Source organism: Balaenoptera acutorostrata, chromosome 11, assembly GCF_949987535.1.
Source record: "Balaenoptera acutorostrata chromosome 11, mBalAcu1.1, whole genome shotgun sequence".
Lineage (NCBI taxonomy): Eukaryota > Metazoa > Chordata > Mammalia > Artiodactyla > Balaenopteridae > Balaenoptera > Balaenoptera acutorostrata.
In genome coordinates, this window is record NC_080074.1 from 55,364,954 (window position 1) to 55,388,191 (window position 23,238).

Sequence of the window (23,238 nt, forward strand, 5' to 3'; positions counted from 1 at the left end):
ATTTGGATTTTATCCAATTGTGCTGTGGCATGTTGAAATATTTTAAGAGTATCAACGTAATCAGATTTGTATTCTAGAAAGGTAAATCTTTTTTTTTTTCATATATATATATATATATTCTTTTTCAGATTCTTTTCCATTATGGTGTATTATAGGATATTGACTATAGTTCCCTGTGCTATACAGTAGGACCTTGTTGGGTTTGTCTATCTATCTATCTATCTATCTATCTATCTATCTATTTATTTATTTATTTATGGCTGTGTTGGGTCTTTGTTTCTGTGCGACGGCTTTCTCTAATTGCAGCAAGTGGGGGCCACTCTTCATCGCCGTGCGCGGGCCTCTCACTATCGCGGCCTCTCTTGTTGCGGAGCACAGGCTCCAGACGCGCAGGCTCAGTAGTTGTGGCTCACGGGCCTAGTTGCTCTGCAGCATGTGGGATCTTCCCAGACCAGGGCTTGAACCCGTGTCCCCTGCATTGGCAGGCAGATTCTCAACCACTGCGCCACCAGGGAATCCCCCTAGAAAGGTAACTCTTGAGGAAGAGAAAGAGACTGAAGATTGGAAGAGCATTTAGGAGACTATAAAAACAACAAAGGTGAGAAGTAATAAAGGCTGGGACTAAGACAGTGGAATGGGCAAGGGCAACATGTCTTGGAGGTTTACGAAGCAGTTCTCAAAGTACAGTCCATGGACACTGAGGGGGATACAAGATCCTTTCAGGGTACCTGTCCATGATCAAAACTATTTTCATAAAAACACAAATGTGTTATTTACTATCTGACCTCCCTCACTGTACAAAAACAATGGTAGGTAAAACTGCATAGTGCCAAGGAGGTAGCCGTGAAAAACTGTGGTATCATGGATTCAAAATAAGAGAATTTCTTTAGAAGACAGTTATCAAAAAGAAGTATTAAAGAGAGGTCAAATAAACTAGGTTTAAAAAAAGTTAAATAAGGACTTTGTTAAATTCTGAATATGTGGTAAGGAATGGTAAGCACTGCCTTTTTAAAGAAGTTGGCTATTAGAAGAAAAACTAAATGGTATTCAGAGGAAGTTGATGGTCTTGTTTTAAAAGATGGGAGAGATTTGTTTATATCTATAGGTTAGCAAGGAAGATGATACTGGAAAAGAAACAAAAGCACGAACTAGTGTTAACTGAGTGTCTACTATACGTGTGGCAGTATGCTAGGCATTTATATGTATAGGAGAGAGGAGATAACGAGGGAAAAACGAGGTCTAGGAAACACTGAGATAAATACTATTGGTAGAGAGATTGTTCTTAAAGAGCATGGAGATCAGAGAGAGCAGGATGGATGTGGTGATCCACAGCTAAATAGAAAGTATGGTAACACTTTTTACCTCCTGTTACAGACATGGTTAATAGTTAGATCACTCATCTATTGTGATTCCAACTTCTGACTGAGATTACACATAGTCCAACCTAGCTAACATTTGTGGAGTTAATGTAGGGGTTGACCAGTCAATCTGTGGATTATAACCTGAGCTCTTTAACTCTTTCTTTGATATAACTTGGAAATTACACTGTTTATTAGCAACTTCGCACTAGTAGCTTTCTGAAGAGACGAGTGAAAAAAATGCTTAGAATATTATACATAAACTAGATATTAAGCCATTTATCTAGTGTTAAACTAATTTTGGCTAGTTTGGGCTAAGTGTAATATAACGCAGTGAATCGTCTCTTAACAAGACAGAAGAAGGTAAAACATGAGTTTAGCTGAAATGATTTCATGAAGAGAGAAAATTAAACTTCATCCCTGACAACTGAATGCAGTATTTTAATTTCCCTATTCCCAATGTTTCAACTAAAAGCCTGCAATTCAAGGCTAAACTGAACTTCTTACTTGAACAGAAAAATACAGCTTATTCTTTGTAAGTTATCTAAATAGTCTACATACATGGAAATCTAATACCATACTGAGCAATCAAAATATAGAGAAATTAAGTCTGAATGCTGACATAACAAAAATAGTTATTTAAAACTTTTTATAGTTATTTTCAAACCTGATCTAAAACAACCCGAATTTGTAAATTTTAACATTATAAAACAAAAATTATCTTATTAAGAAAAACAAGACCGACCTTAAACTTTCCCCATTTCTAACAATCATCCTAGGGTAAGTTCTCAGAGAAAAAGAGAAATTTAAATCTCTTGAAAAATTAAGCACTTTTACTCTTGTAAGATGCAGATTAGTTCAGTTCAACAAGCATTTGCTATGTGTCTCCTCTATGTCAGGCAGGGTGTTAAATACTTAAAAGACAATTTAAGGAAATTTATATATAAAGTGTTTCTCATAACCTGATTTTTGTTCCTCATATTGACTGCTCTATATGGTATTTGACAAAACATTCCACTTAAAAAAAATAAAATTAGTTACTTTTCTTTAGTCATTATCAATCTCAACACCAAAACTGCAACCCATTTTTATTTTTGCTGTGTTATTACAGATATCTCCAAACATACACAAGTCCTCATGTACCCAATATCAGTCATTCAGCTTCAAAAATGATTAACATTCTACCACTCTTGGTTTATTTATAATCCCCTTGGCCTCCACATTCCTTCATGTTTTTGCTGGACAATTTTAAAGCAAATCCCAGACATTTATAATTTCACCTGTAAACACTACAGTATGCATCCCTAGCAGGTAAGAAATCTTTTTTGATACTACTGTCTGTCCCAATCTAATAGTCAGTTCATGTTCACATTTTTTCCCCAATTGTCTCAAAAACTGGGTAGTTTGAATCAGGATCCAAAATAAGTTCATACATATGCAGATTAATTTTAGTAAGTTCAAAGGCCCTTACTGCTCCCTACCAGCTAACTTCTCCGGTTTCATCTTACTATGACAATTGTTTATTTTCCATTTGTCCTGACTTTTGTATCTATTCATATAGTTAACTTTGACTTACATGTGTTACTGTAAATTGCTCAAATCCTTTTTAGAACAAACCAGGGGAGAGAGGAAGAAATAAAATAACCAATAATTATTTGTGAGTACCTCTGAATCAAGCATCTATATGAGAACTGAATACTTAAGTTACATTCATTTATGCATGAAATATACTATGTAAATGTCTTAATTTCAATTAAATTTGGATATGGCTTTTAAATATTGAAGCTAACACTAACTAAGAAGCTTGACTGTGACCATGCTCTCTTTGGTAAAACTTGGAGACATAGTACTAGGTTATACATTATCTTACCACAAAAGAAAGTAGGTAACAATGTTTACATGAAGGAAAGATTTATTTAATCGATGTGCATTTTCAGCATTTCAAAGGAAAATCTGCATACACACTCAAGATCTTAATGAATATTAAATTGAGGAACCTCAAGGTACAGAGTTATGGGAAGTGTGTATTTATGTACAAGCACAAGCTTTTCCAAAAAAGATTTGGAGCTTGGACCACCAAAATAAAATAACCAGAAAAAACCAGTTTATCAGTAAATAGCAGTACACAAGAACTTCATTCTACCATTATTCTGCCTTCATCGTTAGGTGACAAACACCCAGGAAAGGATGTGTATATTTAAAGAACAAACAGATTTATATATAGTTTCTTTTTCTCTCCAGGAATCCTGCCTTTCCAACCAAGTACACCTTAGTTATCTTTCTTCTTTCAGCACATTACATGATGAATGATCTATACCAGGTGTTCCATTTTCTGACTAGGTATTCATCCCCTTTTCCTACTATTTGTCATTCTCATCATGCTGACCCCATTTGTCAAATACACCGAATCTCTTCTGTCTTCCCCCATTTTCTGCATCATTTAGCACTGCTTACCATTCCCTTTCTTCTAGAAGCTCTTTTTTCCTTTGGCCTCTATGACCAAACAGAATCCAAGTTTTCCTGAAACTACATGATTATTCCTTCTATTTGATCTTTGTTTTATATCATTACTTAGGGATACCCTTTAAGGTTTAGTATACAGTTCTTTACATTTTGAATTAGATAATTCACATACGCCTAATATTTCTCACTTCTAGGAATGTAACTCCATACCTGCAGTTCTCATTACTCTCCAAGCTTTGGCTCCCTATATTTAACTTCATCCTAGGCAGTTCTGTTTGGCTGTTCCATTACCTCAAACTTTAGAGTCTCAGAAAAAGTCATTCTATGTGTTTTTCTTTTTAAAAAATTTTTATTGGAGTATAGTTGATTTACAATGTCGTGTTCTATGTCTTTTTCTTAATGAGACCAATAATAAGAATAAGATAAAATGAGATGAAGCATGAAAGAAAATTTATAAAGACTCAAAATGTCTTTAAAAATGACAAGAAATTGCAGGTTTTAGAATGTTACCCTAGATTTATGGCTCACAGGTTGCATTTCAAATTGAAGACATGTTATTAATTTAAAATATATGAATATGCATGAATGACAAGAAATGAAAAACTGGCTCTTGAGCCATCCTCTCGACCCCTAAGTCCAAAATCACTCAATCCCCCATTTCCAGTATTTGAACAAGGTTAAAATTGGTAACAAATTTGTATACTTTCATAGAAACTTTAAGAATGCACTTTCTGTGAACTATAATAACCACTATTCTTTTAGTACCAAAATAAAACTGTCATAACCAAATCTATTAATGTTTCAAATAAGCAGAGACTATCATGCTTATAAATACTTAAAGAGTGTCTGTACAGTTTATTGTTAAAATGAAAACACTTTATCTGACAAGAGTTTCCTAATATGAATTTTCAATCTAATAGGTCTAGCCACCATTTCTGAATCCATTTATACAGTTAACCGTACAATTACTATATATGCAAATTGGGCTTAATAACTCTTTAAAAAATTCTAAAGAAGTATATGCTAAGTTTTTCTACCTGTATTTCAACAGGTACAATAGCAAAACAGCTGGTGTAAAAAAAACAAAAACAGAATATTGCAGAGTCACCTAGATGTTTATTATTTATCCTAACTGAAAAATAGTATGCAATGGTTTTATTTATAAAGTGCTTCCTCTCTCCAAGCAGAGCACTCAGGGACAGAGTGCTGTAAAAATACTAATATGCCACTAGATTAAGTTTATACTTAGTGCTTCAGTCACCAATTTGGAATTCTGTTAATCAGAACAACACAGACGGCAGGGGGAACAACATATGAGTTAAGAACTACTGGCTTAGTCTTCTAGTTTTTTTTTAGCCTCATGCCTTACCTTGACTTTGGATTCTTCTCTGAATATTTTCTAGCTCATGAAAACTGCCTCTTCAGTTATCAATGACCCTTATCTTTTTCCACCAGATTTTTAATCACATGTCTCTTGTCAATATTCTTGAGCAATTAATGAAAATGTCTGAATTAAATCAACTTCTCATGTTACCCTCATAAGAATTTTTACTTATTTCAGGAAAACAGCAAAATTTGGACCTTTTTATTTCCATAATGTTAGTAATCTCAAAGGCATTCTTCAAGATAGTTATACCTAAATGAAACCATACAGAAAAAAATTCATAGTACAATTTAGTCAATTAATAAAGTTGTACTGCTTCTAACTGAGGAATAAGGTGTTAACATTAAACAAATTTTCTGGAAAGTAAGGGATAATCTATTGATTACGTTTCTCCTCTCTTCAGGAACACCCAGGATTCTACAATTATTCTACTTTAAAATAATTTTAAAAAAATACAAAATGTAACTAGTCACACATCTCCAATTGAATAATCAGACTATCTACCCAATGCCAACATCTTTGGAAGATAGTCAAATTTAACAGAATAGAAAAAAAGTTAGAGTGGTTTAAGCTTTTCTAAGGTAGCATTAGAAAATATCACGTTTTTGAGAGGTTTTAAGAAATGAGATGCTTAAGAACTAGATTAGAAATGCACGTTCTGAAAAAACTAAGCATTTTAATATTTTAAAAATGCAGCATGGGGGCTTCCCTGGTGGCGCAGCGGTTGAGAGTCTGCCTGCCGGTGCAGGGAGCGCGGGTTCGGGCCCTGGTCTGGGAGGATCCCACGTGCCGCGGAGCGGCTGGGCCCGTGAGCCACAATTACTGAGCCTGCGCGTCTGGAGCCTGTGCTCCGCAACAAGAGAGGCCGCGATAGTGAGAGGCCCGCGCACCGCGATGAAGAGTGGCCCCCGCTTGCCGCAACTAGAGAAAGCCCTCGCACAGAAACGAAGACCCAACACAGCCATAAATAAAATATAAAAATAAATAAATAAATTTAAAATATGGGGAAAAAAAAAAGATGACTGCACTGGGAGCTGAGAGACTTCATCTTTAAAAAAAAAATGCAGCATGAATATAAAGATGAAAAATTCAAATTATAAATTGATATCTAGCAGAAAAATCCAGATAGAAAACTTCTGAAAATTTTTTAGGTAGGTTCTTAGGTTTCTAATATAGATTTTGGGTTGTCTTAGGGTATATACATTTTATAAATAGGACATGTTTTAAACAAAATTATATTTTACGCCTAACTTTTTTTTTAATATTTAGCATTTCTTCAGATGAGGCTATATGGTCTCCATTCTGATAAAAATGGGCCTAGGGACTTCCCTGGTGGTGCAGTGGTTAAAAATCCGCCTGTCAATGCAGGGGACACGGGTTCGAGCCCTGGCCGGGAAGATCCCACATGCCGCGGAGCAACTAAGCCCGTGCACCACAACTACTGAGCCTGAGCTCTAGAGCCTGCCAGCCACAGCTACTGAGCCCGCGTGCTGCAACTACTGAAGCCCACATGCCTAGAGCCCGTGCTCCGCAACGAGAAGCCTGCGCATCGCCGGGAAGACCCCACGAAGCCAAAAAAAAAACAAAAAACAAAACAAGAAAAACGGGCCTAGTATGATTTTAGAGCCTTCAGAGCAATTAATTTCTTTGTTTTCAGTGGTATAGAAAAGTCAGACACTTAGATACTAACATGCTTTCTCTTAGTGAACATATGCCTACTGTAGTGGTGTTCTTATATTTTCTTGTTCATAAAATTCAGATTCCTGAGTCCCCTCATAAAGATTTATATTCTGCTGGTCTGGGGGAGGACTCTGGAAGCTGCTGCCTATGGGGGTTCACATAATTAAGAAACGTTATCTACAGAATTTCTCAGTGTGATACTTAGACCAACAGCATTAGAATCACCTGTGAGCTTAGTAGAACTGCAAATTCATGAGCCCTACCCAGATCTACCGAATCAGAAATTTAGGGGATGGGGCTTAGGAAACAGTGTTTTAACAAACTCAGCAGGTGATTCTTCCTTCTATCACCATATTATAGCTTTTAATGATTTTTCCTTGGCTTTTGACACTCTAGGTAGGAAACAGTTATGTGCTAAGCAGTATGAGCACTGGACAGACCCCAGGTTAGTGATGTTTATTAGAACTAGCATCTTCATACCATGTTGAGGACGAGGGGTTGTCTCCTGACACATATAATGACAATTCTAAGCATATAAAACAGGCTGTTCTGTATCTTAATAACCTGAGGTTTCTTTCTTGAGGAACTTAAAATTACATGCCTTTGGCTGGAGTTGAATTTGTCTAAGTTACATCTGCTTGTCATGTAACTTCAATGAGCACACAGAATTCTACTTTTTTTTTAAAGCTGCCATTTACCCCCAAAAAAAAGAATTTGCATCCTTACTTCAATTATATACATATAAATAAAAGTAAATGTTAATTCCTCAAACGTTTTTTATCTGTACTATTTTCCTCCACTACAGGTGTTTTCTCAATGTTCTTGAATATTATCATTTTACATAGTATGTTCTAAGTTTACCTAAATGGTACTGAGTTAAATCTCATTTTGTTTTTATTTTTTCTCTCAACTCTGTTTTAAAGTTTATCCAGTTTTTTTTTTTTTTTTTTTTTTTTTTTTTTACAATACGAAAAGTTTATCCAGTTTTAAAGATCTCACCACTGTTACTTCTATCTGCTGCACTGGCATTCCACAGTATATTACCATCATTTTTCTTATTCACTCTACCAGAGATAGATACTTAGCTAGGCTGTCTTCACATCCCCACTATCACAAACAACGCAGCTACAAAGACTGTATATTCAGGGACCTGTGTGAAAAATTCCGCTGAGTGATGAGTCAGAGGGATTAAGCATTCCTGATTTAATTAAACACTGATATATAGCATGGTACTAGTTTGTACTCCCACCATCAGTACATAAGACTTCTCCTACAACCCTCCAAACACTTTTTATTAGCACTCTTTTAAGTTTTTGTCATTCTGATGGCTATTAGGTTGTATCTCATGCTTTAATTTTTCTGATTACTAGTGAGCTACCTGTCAGCACTTGGGCTTCCCCTTCTTTAAACTATTTATATCTTTTATTTTTTAAAAGCTTGTTTGCTTTGTTTCTGTTAATTCACAGCAGTTCTTTGTACACTGTAGGTTATTATTCTCTTATAGGTTTTAGATTTTCTAAAACCGACATTTGACTTTTAACTTTGTATATGGTTCCTTTAACAAAAATACTTAATTTAATGCAATCAAACATTAATTTTCACACTATGTTCTGTGATCCCTAAGTCACAGATATTCTCCAAAATATCTTATTAGCTTTAAAGTTTTACATTTCTTATTTGAGTCTTTAGTCCTTCTGGAGTCTTTGTATGTAGTGTGTAAGGCAGTGATTCTGCTTTCTTTTCTCCAAATAGTTAGTACTCCTAATAAAACCTAAGCACCTATCTGCTTTAAGCAACCTGTTTTTCACTGCCTAGCAGTGCCACTTACCATACACACAGGAGTTTTTCTTAGCTCACTAGTTTATTCCAGTCTATTTGCCTTTCTTTTGTTAGCATCATAGTGTTTTTATTACCATAGCTTTGCAGTAATTCTTACTATCTAGGAGGTAAACACTTCCCTTCCTCCTCTTTGTCAAAACTGACTTAGCTAATCCTGGATCTTTATTGGAATATGCTAATTTTAGAATGAGTTTCTGAAGTTTCTCACACACACAAACAGAAAAAAAAAAGGTCAGGATAGAATTTTGTTTTTGTTTCTGGTTTTTTAAAAATTTATTTTATTTATTTCTTTTCGGCTGATATGGGTCTTCGTTGCTGCGTGCAGGCTTTCTCTAGTTGTGGCGAGCGGGGGCTACTCTTCGTTGCGGTGTGCAGGCTTCTCATTGCAGTGGCTTCTCTTGTTGCGGAGCACAGGCTCTAGGCGTGAGGGCTTCAGTAGTGTGGCACGCGGGCTCAGCAGCTGTGGCTCACAGGCTCTAGAGCGCAGGTTCAGTAGTTGTGGTGCACGGGTTTAGCTGCTCCGTGGCATGTGGGATCTTCCCGGACCAGGGCTCGAACCTGTGTCCCCTGCATTGGCAGGCAGATTCTTAACCACTGCACCAATAGGGAAGCCCCAGGATAGAATTTTGAATAGGAGGCACTGACATGATAAAATTAGAGAAACAGGCTAGGTTAAGCCATATAGTACACGATAATCTTTTGTCTTTAATGAAGTTAGAATTTTTTTCCATGAAGGTTTTATGCATTCCTAATTAAGTTATTCTTTGTTATGCTATTTTCTAAGTGGGTTACTAATCTTATATAGCAGGGTCAGGAATCTATGGCTCACAAGGCAAATCCATGTTTTTTTAAATAAAGTTTTACTGGAACGCAGCCACACGCATTTGTTTACACAATGCCTACTGCTATATCAGTAGTTATAGTTGAGTCAGAGACCCTATGGCCCATAAAGCTAAAAATACTTATCTGGTTCTTCATAAAAAAGAATGCTTACCTATGGGTATGGAAAACACCTATTAATTTTTACAAATTAATCTTGTATTAGAAAATGTTGCTGAATTCTCTTAGTTCTAGTAGTCTGCTGATTGTTTTTGGATTTTATGTAGATTGCATCATATGCAAATAGTGAATTTTATTTCTTTTTAAAATGCTAATCTTATTTGGTTTGTGTTCAAAATTTCTCAATTAAATGTTTGCTACAGATTTTGGGTTTATAGGCTTTAACAAGTTAGGAGAATTCCCTTTTATTCTTAGTTTTTTGAGAGTCTTTTCATACACTAGATACTGATTAAAATTTTTTTTTGTATTCTAATAAACTATCACTTGGCAATTTAGTTTATTAGCTAGGTTAGCAATTACTAAATTATTTATTTATTTAAGAATCATTATTTTAAGGATTTCAAAACACAAATTCACAATCTCTTATCAGAAAATTTGAAATTCCAAAAGCTCTGAAAACTTAAAAAATTTTTCATAATTCACTTCAGGACAATCTAACCTGAACTGAAATGATGCTATTTACACTCCTTCCTTATCTTACTTAGTGTGGATACTTACTGAATATTAATGTGCTTAACTATAAGAGTCCCCCGGACTCTACAAAAATAGTAAAATATTAGGTGGCACATGTACCATATTACTTCTCAGAGGTTTAGAATGTCCAAATATTGAAATACAACTAGCCCTAAGTGTTTCTGATAATCCTAAAACCCTTAAAAATATTTCCTCCCATTCGGCATGTTGCCTTTTCACTCTGTTGATTGCTTCCTTTACTGTGCGGAAACTTTTTAGTCTGATGTAGTCCCTTTTGTCTATAATTGCTTTTGTTGCTTGTGCTTTTGGTGTCATATTCATGAAATCACTGCCTAGACCAATGTCATGAAGCTTTTCCCCTAAGATTTCTTCTAGATGTACAGATTCAGGTTTTTTTTTTTTTTTTTAACATCTTTATTGGAGTAGAATTGCTTTACAATGGTGCGTTAGTTTCTGCTTTATAACAGGGTGAATCAGTTATACATATACGTATGTCCCCATATCTCTTCCCTCTTGCATCTCCCTCCCTCCCACCCTCCTTATCCCACCCCCCATCCCACTCCTGTAGGCGGTCACAAAGCACCGAGCTGATCTCCCTGTGCTATGCGGCTGCTTCCCACTAGCTATCTATTTTACGTTTGGTAGTGTATATATGTCCATGCCACTCTCTCACGTTGTCCCAGCTTACCCTTCCCCCTCCCCGTATCAGGTCTTATTTTTAAATCTTTAAACCACATATCTGGTAAGGGGTTAATATCCAAATATATAAGAAACTCATTACAATTCAACAGCAAAACCCCCAAATAACCAGATTAAAAAATGGGCCTGAGACTTCTTTGAATAGACACTTCTCCAAAGAAGGCATACACACAGGTAATAGGTATATTAAAAAGATGTTCAAAATCAGAAATCATTGTGGAAATGCAAATCAAACCACAATGAAATACCACCTCACATCTGTTAGGATGCCTATTATCAAAAGAACAAAAGATAACAAGTACTAGCAAGAATGTGGGGAAATTGGAACCCTTGCATACTGTCGGTGGAAATGTAAGATGGTGCAGCTGCTATGAAAAACAGTATGGAAGTTCCTCAAAAAATTAGAAATAGAACTAGCACATGATTCAGAAATCTCATTTCTGGGTATATATCCAAAGGAAATGAAATTAGTATCTTGAAGAGACATCTGCACTCCCAAGTTCACTGCAGTATAATTTACAATAGCCCAGATAATGAAAACAACCTAAATGTCTATTGACAGATAAATGGATAAAGAAAATATGGTACATACATACAATGGAATTTTATTCAGCCTTAAAAAAGCAAGGAGAAATCATGCCACATGTGATAACATTGATGAACCTAAGGGACAGTATGCTTGGTAAAGTAAGCCAATCACAGACAAATACTGTATGATTCCACTTGTATGAGGTTATGTAAACTAGTCCAACTCATAGAAGCAGAGAGTAGAATGGTGGTTCCCAGGGGCTGGGGGAAGGGAGAAATGAGGAATTACTCTTCAACAGGAATAAAGTTTGTTATACAAGATGAATAAATTCTAGAGATTTGCTGTACAACAATGTGCCTATAGTTAACAATACTGTAAGTGCACACGTCTAAAACTTTGTTAAGAGGGCAGATATCAAGTTATGTTTTCTTACCACAATTAAAAAAAAAGTTTAAAAGGTTTCTAATCACTCATTTACCATCAAAAGCAATTCTTATACTCCTTTATCTCTACTTGTGCTGTTATATTCTAACACATGTATCTAAATAAATAAAATATTGCTTTCATGATTAGATTTAAAATATCTGTTGCTTTCACATCAGATTCATTTTGATAAAGAGCATTCTTTTAACAGACACTTTTAAAAATACCGCAAAATGCTTGAAAAATATTAAACAAAATGTTTAATAGTGATTTGATTGTATTAGACAATGCACCATTACATTTATAATGTATTTATACTGTACCTTATTCTAAAAGAGATTAGAATTGGAAGGCTTTTAAATTACAGCATATTCATTTAAGTGCAAACTTAGATAACTTCTATATGAGAATAAAATATTAAAATATAAAGAAGTTATATATATTTGCAATATACAATTAGGTTCTTCTATCATTCTGGATTTTATTATCTGAAATCAAAGCTTCAAAATCATGCATTGATCCATAAAAAGTGGGAGCACTTACTTAGGAGTAGAAGGACCCCTTGGCCATGTTCCGTCTTCATTCTTCTGTTCTATCACTAACACCTGCAAATAAGACACAATAAAAGAGTGTTTTTCCTTAACCTTGAAGTTAAAATAGCTTTAGAAGATTAGCTGTATATGCTAAGAAACTAAAGTAACTCTGCGATGACTTAAAGGACACAGTAGACAAGGTGAAGAGGTATTTGCATTTTGATTCCAAAGCTGGTCAAGGGAGATAAAGAGACCTTAAATATAAGAAGTCAGCAATGACGGTCAGAAAGAAAGAAGGTAAAACACTACAAGGAAAATCATTGGTTCTATGACTTTAAGTATAAAAAACTAGATGCAATATAAGTTCCTTGAGTTTAGGGCACATTTTCTATTTCTTTTCTATTTGTAGCTTGTAAAAGTACTGTGCAAAAAACAGATGCTGAATAAATGGTTATAGTTGTTGTTAAACATACTGATGTATGATCTCAGTCAGCTATTATTATGCAAATACTGAGGAACAGTGGCAAAGGTAATCCCAAATTACAGAGTATACATAATTACACATAATTTGTTTGGGGCTTTGAAATTTGTCTTTATTTACATTATAAAATTAAAAAATCTTTTAATATATAAACGATAGAGCCACGTGTGTGAGAATCAGACTGAAGTTCCCTACTGCAGCATGGTCAGGGTAGACAAAAAACACCTCTAATAAATGAAAAGTACAGGCTAAGGTGAGCTATACTTTATTTTAAAACATCCCAGAATCTTTTTTCATATGTTTCAGTCTAAAAGAGAAGGCTTTCTTCTAGTTTTTACTAGGGGCAAGTCTGTGCAAAGAAGAAAAACTAACCAAAATAATTAAATTAACAAAAGAAATATGTGATCGTCTCAACAAGTTAATATCTAAATTTCCACAGGAAAACTATAATATAGAAAACACGCCTTGAAGTAAATTCAAGGCATTAAAAAATCTGCATATATTCTACATATTCAGTTTCATTAACTCTTGTTTCTTAAAATTGCAATTTTGTAACCTGTTCTGTATACTCTTAGTAATACACTTTTGTGGACTATATGTTTCAGGCAATTCATAAGCTGGCATTTGGATCTTAACCATGTAAAATGTAAGCCTGATTCAGAACACATATAACAATGAAATAGCGATTTGAAAAACTCATGGAATCTTGCTGTTGAAAGAGTATGCTAACTAAAATACTAAAGTTGTCTTTTAAAAGAAAAACAGTTATTTCCTACATTCAAAAAACACACATGAGGGACGTCCCTGGTGGTCCAGTGGTTAAGACTCTGCACCCCCAGTGCAGGAGGCACGGGTTCAATCCCTGGTCAGGGAACTAAGATTCCCACATGCCACATGGTGCGGCCAAAAAAACACACACACATGAAGTATATGTAACATATAATGAATAAGTGCACTGTATACCTCCCATCCTGATCCCTCCCTGATCATATTTCTCTCCTTACCTACCACAGACAATTAACCATTATGCTCAACTGGCATCATTCTGATATATATTTACATATTTTTACATATTTATAAAATTGAATTTAGTGAGTAGTTTTTAACTTCTGAAGAAAGGTTTTCCTTTGCTACAACTTATAATTCTACAGACATCTACATAGAAACTATACTATATAAAAAAACATATATACATACATACAAACTTTGTCTCTAGGAGGACTTGAACCAGTTATAAAACAAAAGATTTTACCTATAGAAAATTTCAAAGTTATGCATTTAGTATCACTGTTTATGGCTTGTTTTTTAAAGGAAGGTCTTAAAGCTGAAGAATCAAGTAAATATTTAAAGTTCAACTGTAACCTTTAATTCCTAGCAGTATTTGTACTTTAAATTCTTTTTGTCTTTACAGTCACAGATAGTAATGTTGAATGCCACCAGAAATGTTAAAACTCACTTGTTTATTCCAATGTATCATTTTCTGAATAAAATTTTGCTCATGGTTAAAACTTTAACTCAAAATGAAATTATTTTTTAAAAGATTTTAAGACTTAATTAAATTGAACACACACATACAAGGGAGAGAGATAAAGACCACCCATTTTGGGAGATAAACTCTTCAATAATGTATCTCTGTTCCACTTTCTAATGAGGATACTTTTGATTTCAGTAAAAAAACAAAAAGAACAAAAAAAACCAAACTTCTTTTAAGTCTAAGATAGTGTTTAGTTCATTTATCATCAGTCAGAAAATAACTGGTACAAAACCTAGAAAATTTAATCCATGTTCTTTGAACCATTCCTATTTCAAAAGATCAAATGTCCCTAAAAATATTTTATAAGAATAATATATTTAATAAGATATTTAATCTTCTTATTAAAATAATTTATTCTGTCATCTTCATTCTGATAAATGCATTCCTATCAAGAATAACAAATTAAATTCTCTAAGCCTTGGTTTTCTAATGTACATGATAAGTAGAATAATAGCCATTACTCAGAATCAATTACTGAAAGATTTAAAGAAATAATCCTATATATTTTAAATTGTACTCCTGGAGCTACCTCAAGGCCTGATGGATGGTAACCAAGGAGAGAAGTGTATGCCTATTTGGAAGACAGAAAGAGGAAGTTGGCTGGCTAAGGAGGGGAGTGTTGACTAACCAGTAGAGTTCCAAATGTCTCACACTCAGCTTCAACTGGGTAACTCCTTTTAATTGTAATACATATTAGATTTCATAAGATTTCACGTAAGAATATAATGGCTAAAATAAGTCTGGAAAATCACTGTTTTATAGCCAATACTTGATATATAGTAGGCATTTGCTAAAAAATTAATTTCCTTCTGTTCCTCTGATTTTTTTTTAATAACTTACATCATATATCAGTATCAATTGTAAATAAAACAGAACAAAACAAAACAAAAAACTTCCATATACTGGAGTGGCAGGCTCTGGGTTAGGTACTAAAATAAAAATAAATAGGACACAAAGTCCAACTAAAAAAAGGACCTCACAGTCTAGTTGGGGAGCTTAATATATAAGTAACTTAATGAATGATACAAGACATATATGTAAATCATATGGAAGTTAAGGGAGAAACTTCTTCTCCAAAGTAAAACAAATCCTATACCTCAACTAGATACTGAGATAAATAGATCAGGAAAGGCTCAAGAAATGATGTGACAAATTTTGAATTGGAATTTGAAGGATGAATAATCTGATTGGTTAGATTATATGAAAGGATGGGATGCTTAATTTCAATATTTGGATGTTTAAAAGGACTTTTCCTGGATGAATGCAGGGACTGGGGAGAATGGTACAACAGGCAGATGGAACAACATATACGAAAGCACAGGAGTATGGAAAAGCATAGCAGGCTTAGGGAACCGTAAGTAGTTCAGTTTGGTATTATCAGTGTGTAAATCCAAAGGCAAGGATAATCGAAAGATGCTGGAAGACTAGGCAAAAGGATAAACCATGACTTGCATGCTGCATTAAGGTGCCTGGACTTTATTCTACAATTGTTAAGGAGCCAGGAAAGGTTTATGAAAAGGAAATAATAAGGTTTACATTTTAGAAAGAGTATTCTGACAGAAATACGGAAGACTGAGAATGAACATGCAAAAGACTGGAAGCAGAGGGATTTGTTAAGAGATTACAGAAAGATAAGGGGTGAGAATGGGATACAAAGATTAATTAAAGAGATATTTAGAAGGTGGAATCAGTAGAACTTGCTGATTGTGTCTAAAAGCCTTCATTTCTCAACACATTCATTTCTTTGGATTCTGTCACAAAGAAAGACCAAATTAGGGGTTGATACCTTCTAGCAGGGGTTGGCAAACTAAGTTCACTTAGCTCACTTTTGTACATAAAGTTTGTTGGAACATAGCCATATCCATTTTTTACATATTGTTTATGGCTACTTTCTTGCTACTACAATGGCAAAGTTGTAGTCGTGATAGAGACCTTACAGACCGCTGAGCCAAAAATACTTATTATTTGATCCTTTACAAAAAGTTTGCTGACCCCTTATTATATTAGCTATTTTTCGATGGAAAATAATTTCTTAAAAAGTAGGTTATTCTCAAGTTCAAGGAGAGAAGCGGAAGTTATAATTAGTGACCAGCAGGGATAGAGAAGAGATGAGTTAGAAAGAGGAAACCAGAAACAGTAGAACCCATTATAGATTGTCAGGATAGCCATAAAGTTTGTGACTCCCAAAAACTTCATGTATAGTATGCTTAAAATAAACAGTATTGCTAAAAAATACCTGTCCTTGGTATAAACCAGCATCCTGAATGGTGCTGTCTGGTTTATTCAGTGGTTCAAATGTATTACTCATGTATTTGTTCCACAATCTGGTCTCCTTTTCATCTGGAATATTGAAGATTTTTCTTATTTCCTTTTCAATTGTATCTAGATTTAAGGAGGAAAGATACGTAAATATTTTAAAATATACCACAGAGAGTTAAGTGCTCACTAGCATAAAAATCCTAAATTTAAATTACTGATATAATAGCAAGAATAGATGAACAAATATGTAGGAAATACATAAAAACAATAAAGAAAAATTTTAAGACCAGGTATACTTTTTAGGAACAAAATGGTAATTATAACTCAGATGATTACTTTGGGAAATTAAGACCTCAAAAGGTAAGAGTTCAATCATATAACACTAAAATATAATTTATGTTATACAGGATGAACTTTAACTTTTTACACATTATAAAGTCAATATATTTTCTAATGATATGTTGGAGTTAGAAATTAAAGTATGATTCAGAGATGCCACAGATAAAAAATATTTTAAGTTATAACCAATTTAAGAATAATTTATATTAAGTTGAATACAATTTACAGTTTAAATAGCTAACTAAAATTAAATAGACTATAGGGACACAAAGAAAAGTGCCTTCTTTGAAGAGAGGTCTGAATTGGTCAAAATTTCTTGTTTCCAAGGTAAAGCCATATATTTTCTTTATTTCTAAACCAATTATCTGAACGGAAGAAGTCTTTTTTTAAAAAAACTGGAGCAGCTTAATCTGCTGTAAAATAAGATATAGGAGTGTCTACATGTTTGAGAGTAATTAAGTTTCGGTACCATATTTAGATGAATCTTTTAAAGTACTTAAACATTAGAAAGAGATATTAGAAAATACTACTGTATCTATCAAATTCTGGTCAATAACTTACCTAACTTAGACTCAAGAAAATTACACTTAATATATTTTATGACATATAAAGAAATATAAAATACTTCTAAATTTTAGAATACTTGATTAATTTTGGACAAAACATTATTTGTAAAACACTAAACCTAAAAATACATGTTCTCTTAAAAAATATAAAAACCCACACCTATCCTACATAATTAAACTTAGTCCAATAACACTGTTTATGTTCTACTTAGCAGCTAATGTTCTTTAATAGTCTTATAGTCAATGACAGTTTGATTAAGGCATTAAATAAGTAGTAAATACTATAGTGTATTTCAAGACTTAATGCAAACTAGCCAGAACATTTAAAAAATTACATTAAATAAATATAAATATACTGTAAGTACTGCTTTCTATTTTGGCATATTTAATTTTTGTTTTTTATTGAAGTGTAAATGTATACGGAAAAATGCACAAATCATCAGTATATAATGATAAATTTCCATGGTGGATACCCCCGTGTAAGCACTATCCAGATCAAGAAACAGAAAATAACGTAGGAAGGACGACAGAGGAAGAAGCCAAGGAAGGGAGGTCATTTTAGTCTTTCTATAAAATGAATACTTCTTTCCTGATTGAAGAAATAAATCTTGCTCATTGCAAAAATTCAGAAAATACAAGTACAAATAAAATGTCCACCTAGAGATAACCACTGTTAACATTTTGATACTTCTTCTTCCAGGCATTTTTTTTCTATTAATACATACATATTTATATACATAATATATACCAACACATATGGAAATGCCCCCTTTATTGAGTTTTGAAAAGGGTAATGCAAAGGCCCTGAGATGGGAATGTATTTGGCATGTTTTGGAACAGAACGGTGCACCAATGTGGCTGAAGTGGAATGAGCAAGGTGGAAATAAGACCATAAAGGTACTCATGTAGGATCATATAGAACTGAGGCAGTTATGAAAGTATTCTATTTTATCTGATTAAGAAGGGAAGTCATTTAGGAGTTTTGAGCAGAGAAGTGGTATGATCCAATTGACACTTTAAATGTTCACTTTTGCTGCTAGTGAAAACAAACTGCAGGATGTCAAGGGTGAGAGACTAGGCTACTACAGAAATCCAAACCAAGGTGGTAACAGTGGAAGCAATGTTAAGTGGTCAGACTGGGAATAGATTCTGAAGGCACTGCTTAGAAGATATGTTGCTAAATTATATGCAGGGTGAGAAATACAAGAGAATCAGAATGATACCAAGCGTTCTGGCCTGAGCAATTAGAAGAGTGCAAGTGATGATTACTCAGTTGAGGAAAAATGACAGAGTAGTAGGTTTTAGGGGGAAGGGAGAGAGTTTAGTTTCATATATGTTATCTTTAGATTCTCATCAGACACATGTGAAGACATGGAATGGTTGAAACTGGAATTAAGGGAGAGTTTGGGTAGGAGATATAAGACATCAATATACAGAAAGTATTTAAAGCCAGGGGACTAGAGGAAATCATCAAGGAAAAGAAAGAAGATCCAAGGACTGAGCGTATCACACTGATGTTCTGAAGTCAGAAATATGAAGAGGATCTTACAAAGGACTCTGAGAAGACGCAGCCAGTGAGAACTTGTGCCCTGGCAGCCATGTGAAGAGAAAATATTTCTAGATGGAAAAGTGAATAAGTATGTTAATTTTTGCTGGCATGTTAAGAAATGGAAGACTTCGGCCACTGGATGTATCAATGTAGAAGTAATTAGAGACCATCACAGAAGCAGAACCAAGGAAGTGGTTGGTCTGATGTAGTGGGTTCAAGAGAGAACGGGAGCAGAGGAAGTGGTAGCCAGAAAGCAGTTTGCTTAAACTGAAATTTGGCAAGTGCAGCTGTAGATAATGACAGCCTAGGGTTTATCTATGGGAACTGGTGGTTGAGGCTGGATGCAGATCAAGATCACTGGAGTTGAGAATGTCAAGGTATTGAGAACATGTGCATATTTTTCCGTATATTAATCGACTCTATTAGGCAGTTAATGAAAAGCATAAAGAGATTAAAAAAATATTAACACAGATAATAGAAATAAAACTATTGTGACAAACATTTCTAGTAGGAACATTTAATAAGAAAGTTAAGCAGTTCTATTAATAAATTTTATAAACATAAAGCATTTTTCAAATTTTATAATAAAATTATTTTTCAGTGGTATCTGTAAAGAAAAAATAAAAACAAGTTTTATCTTTCTTACTGATACATGTTCAATACCCAAATATATCAATTTAGGGAGAAAAATATTAAAATGGCAAACTATTTTGGCTCTGAACATGGTAAATTATTTACAGCCTACCTATGGCTACTATCATTTTTATTATAAATCAATGTAGGCATTACTAGCTGAAAATGGAACTTTTTATTAATTTGGTAAAAACAGAAAACAGGTGCTTATATTTCTTAATTCCGTTTACAGAATTTGTATACTATATTTCATGTACATAGCTATTTTGATCCTTTTTAATCAAGATTGAAAAAACACACAGGGAAAAATATACATTTCGTATTTCCTTTCTTATCAAATTCTTTGTTTCAAAACTCACTTCCTAAAGAAACACAAAATCAACCCAATTAACATTTGCACAGATTGTATAAGGCAGCAAAATAAGAAGTGAGACTCTGGTATAAGAGGCCGGGTTAAGGAGTTAAAATACTGGCTCTATCACTTGGTACCAGGGTGAACCTATGTAGGTTACTTAACCTTTCTTAGCCTAGGCTTTATCACCTTTAAGATGAGGGTACAGTAATGTTGAGGTTTAAATAAGAAATTTCCTGGAAAGTGCCTAAAGCATAGTAAGTATTCAATAACTGCTAACTATTATAACCATAACCATGAAGTTTCTAAAATTCCTGACTTGATTAATTTTTGCAAAAATTTTTGCTTAGAAAGCAAACTTGCTCTAATATACATTTTCAAACTTTTAAAACTACAGTAAGGAATTGTGACCCACTATACACATATGTTGATATTTTCTATTCTGATATTTTCCATTCCATTCTCTTTACTCCACAAACTGTTTAATGACCACGAAAGTATAGACAACACAGTTTGAAAAAACTGTTCTAATAAGAAATGTTAGGTATATGAAAAAATTTATTCATATACAATTTTAAGGCATATAGCCAATGTATGTAGCATTTTAAAGTATTAGTAAATTTAAACTATGCTAATTAACATCTATGTAAATCATAAACTTTTTGAAGCAGAGATTCTTTACAAATTATCTCCTTGATAATTATTACCTAGTACTTAATGTAAAAACTCCAAAATGCTTGTTTTGAGTTCAGAAATTAAACCTTAGATCTTCATATAATGAGTTTTAAAATATTTTTCAGTGAACTAATGTTCTAAAATAAGTTTCTTATTGTCTCATATAATTTATATATATATATAATTTTCCTATAAAAATGAGGTAAGAAACAAAGAAACTTTAATACCAAAAGTTTAATACCAAACTTTAACTAGAAAACACCAAACTTTAAAATAACTAGAAAACATTATCTACATCAAGCATTTAAGAGGTAGCTTGTTTATATTCTAATTGGCTGAACATTTCAGAAGTTAGTCTCTGAATTAATTTTAATAGGTCATCCTTGTTGGACAGGCTTACAGATTCTTAGAGATTCTTACTGTGTACATTTTAATATGATTAATGTAATTTTATACATTTAAAACTTTCAGTTCTTAGGATACAGAAATGTTTTACTTTCCTGAATATGTTCCCAAAATCTAGAACTGCAAGAGTTAAGTACTTTATCCATAATAATGTAATAAAATGACATTTATATGGAGTTCCTAACATTTTAAGCATTCATTTTAGAAAGATGACTGTGTGAGTTTATTGAAATTGCATCTCAACTTACAAATGTTCTAGGTAAATAAAGAGAGGGAAAATAAAAAATCCATACATAATGTTTGGCAAAAACATTAGGATTAACCAAGCATTAGGAATTGAAGAATGGTACTATTTCATGAAAATTATGAGTTAAAAGTATTTTCCTGCAGTGAAATGGCTATGTGGTGAAAGTCAAATGTACTTAAGAAATTCAGAAATATTTTTATTTACTTTTAATAAAGTGTACTTAATGACTGGTTCCAACAAGAAAAGCTATACGGTGCTATAATTCATAAATTTTCTAATCTTTCTTTCTTTCTAAGTTCTACATTAAGTGTTATGTCTTTCTCCAGTGTCCATTTACACTTTCCAACAAGATCAATGTTATTGCCATTAATCTTCTGTTCCAAAAACTTTATTTGAAAATAACAACCTTTTATAATTTTTATTTTGAGTTGTGTCTTATCAAAAAGTACTGCAATTCTGCTATTAAATGCATGATCATTTATTTAAAAAACATTTTATTCAATATATTCTTTTTTTAAATTGAAGTATAATTGACATACAACATTATATTAGTTTTAGGTGTATGACAGAATGGTTCAATATTTGTATACATCACTAAGTGATCACAATAAGTGACCATCTGTCACCATACAAAGTTAGAAAAACTTTTTCCTTGTGATGAGAACTTTTAAGATTTACTTTCTTAGCAACTTTCAAATTTGCAATTCAATATTATTGACTGTAGTCACCATGCTGTACATTATATCCTCATGACTTACTGGAAGTTTATACCTCTTAATCCCCTTCACCCAATTTCACCCAACCCCCAAGCCCCTCCCATCTGGCAGCCATCAATTTGTTCTCTGAATCTATGAGTTTTATTTTGTTATTCAATACATTCTTGTTCTTAAATTAACATGTGGCTTTTAAACAGAATTATAAATTTACATGTATTTTAATATACATTTATATGTGTAGATATGTAAATATATAAAGATATATAAATACATAGAAGGAGTTAGGCGCACTTATATTTGATATATAATTCTGTAACCTACTCATTATTTTAAAAAAAAATCAATGAGTCATATTAATGCTAAGCCCGCTGCTGTAAGTAGCTACTTAATTTTGTATTTATAGAGTCCAAAGAATAAACTGTGAGAAAAAAGAAAATAAATGGTCATTTTCCATGCTAAGAATGGTAAATTATTATTATTATTATTATTGATATATATATTACATTACCTGACAAAGTTTTACCTAAGCAAGTTTTTATTTAAAGTTCTACTTCAATTTATAGTCATGTTACAAACATGATATGTATTTTCAAATGCTAAATTAAAACAATTATTTGATTTTTTAAAAAAGTAAAATGGCACAAATATTAAACTCATTTAATAATGTAAAGTAAACCTAGAAATGATAAATAATTCAACTCTAAGCTAAGACATACTGTATGATGCTTGGAAATCTGTAATGTCTAAGGATAAACCCTTAAAATGGTTATCATCTCAGTAGCATATAACAAATAGAATTTTAAATAAATTTCTAATAGTAATGGTTTAACAAAGAAACAGGATCTTGCATTACCTATTGTGTCAGCTTTGCTAAATCTTCGAGTTACAACATTGTTCATGTTTCCATTTTCACAGAGCTTCAATTCTGTGAGATATACTTCTACTTTGCAGTGCTTTACAAACATACCCTGTTCAACCACCTAAAAAACAAAACAAATTGGTATCAGCTATAGCTTGATATATTTCACTGTTTTGAATAAC

At 33.1% G+C, this 23,238-nt stretch overlaps 1 protein-coding gene across 9 annotated transcripts in view; it reads right to left on the reverse strand.

Annotated features, from left to right (window-relative positions):
- The window catches only part of USP15 (ubiquitin specific peptidase 15), a 121,736-nt gene that overhangs the window by 59,175 nt on the left and 39,323 nt on the right, over positions 1–23,238 (reverse strand). For 5 of the 9 annotated variants that reach the window (XM_007179732.2, XM_007179731.2, XM_057556516.1 and 2 more), the window contains 3 exons: positions 23,051–23,177; positions 16,693–16,838; positions 12,452–12,513 (listed from right to left, as the gene is read on the reverse strand). In XM_007179732.2, the coding sequence (XP_007179794.1) occupies positions 12,452–12,513; positions 16,693–16,838; positions 23,051–23,177 (335 nt within the window). Of the gene's footprint in view, positions 1–8,973; positions 9,365–11,536; positions 11,746–12,451; positions 12,514–16,692; positions 16,839–23,050; positions 23,178–23,238 lie in introns of those variants that run through there. The other 4 variants (XM_057556521.1, XM_057556520.1, XM_057556518.1 and 1 more) reach the window with 4 other exon arrangements.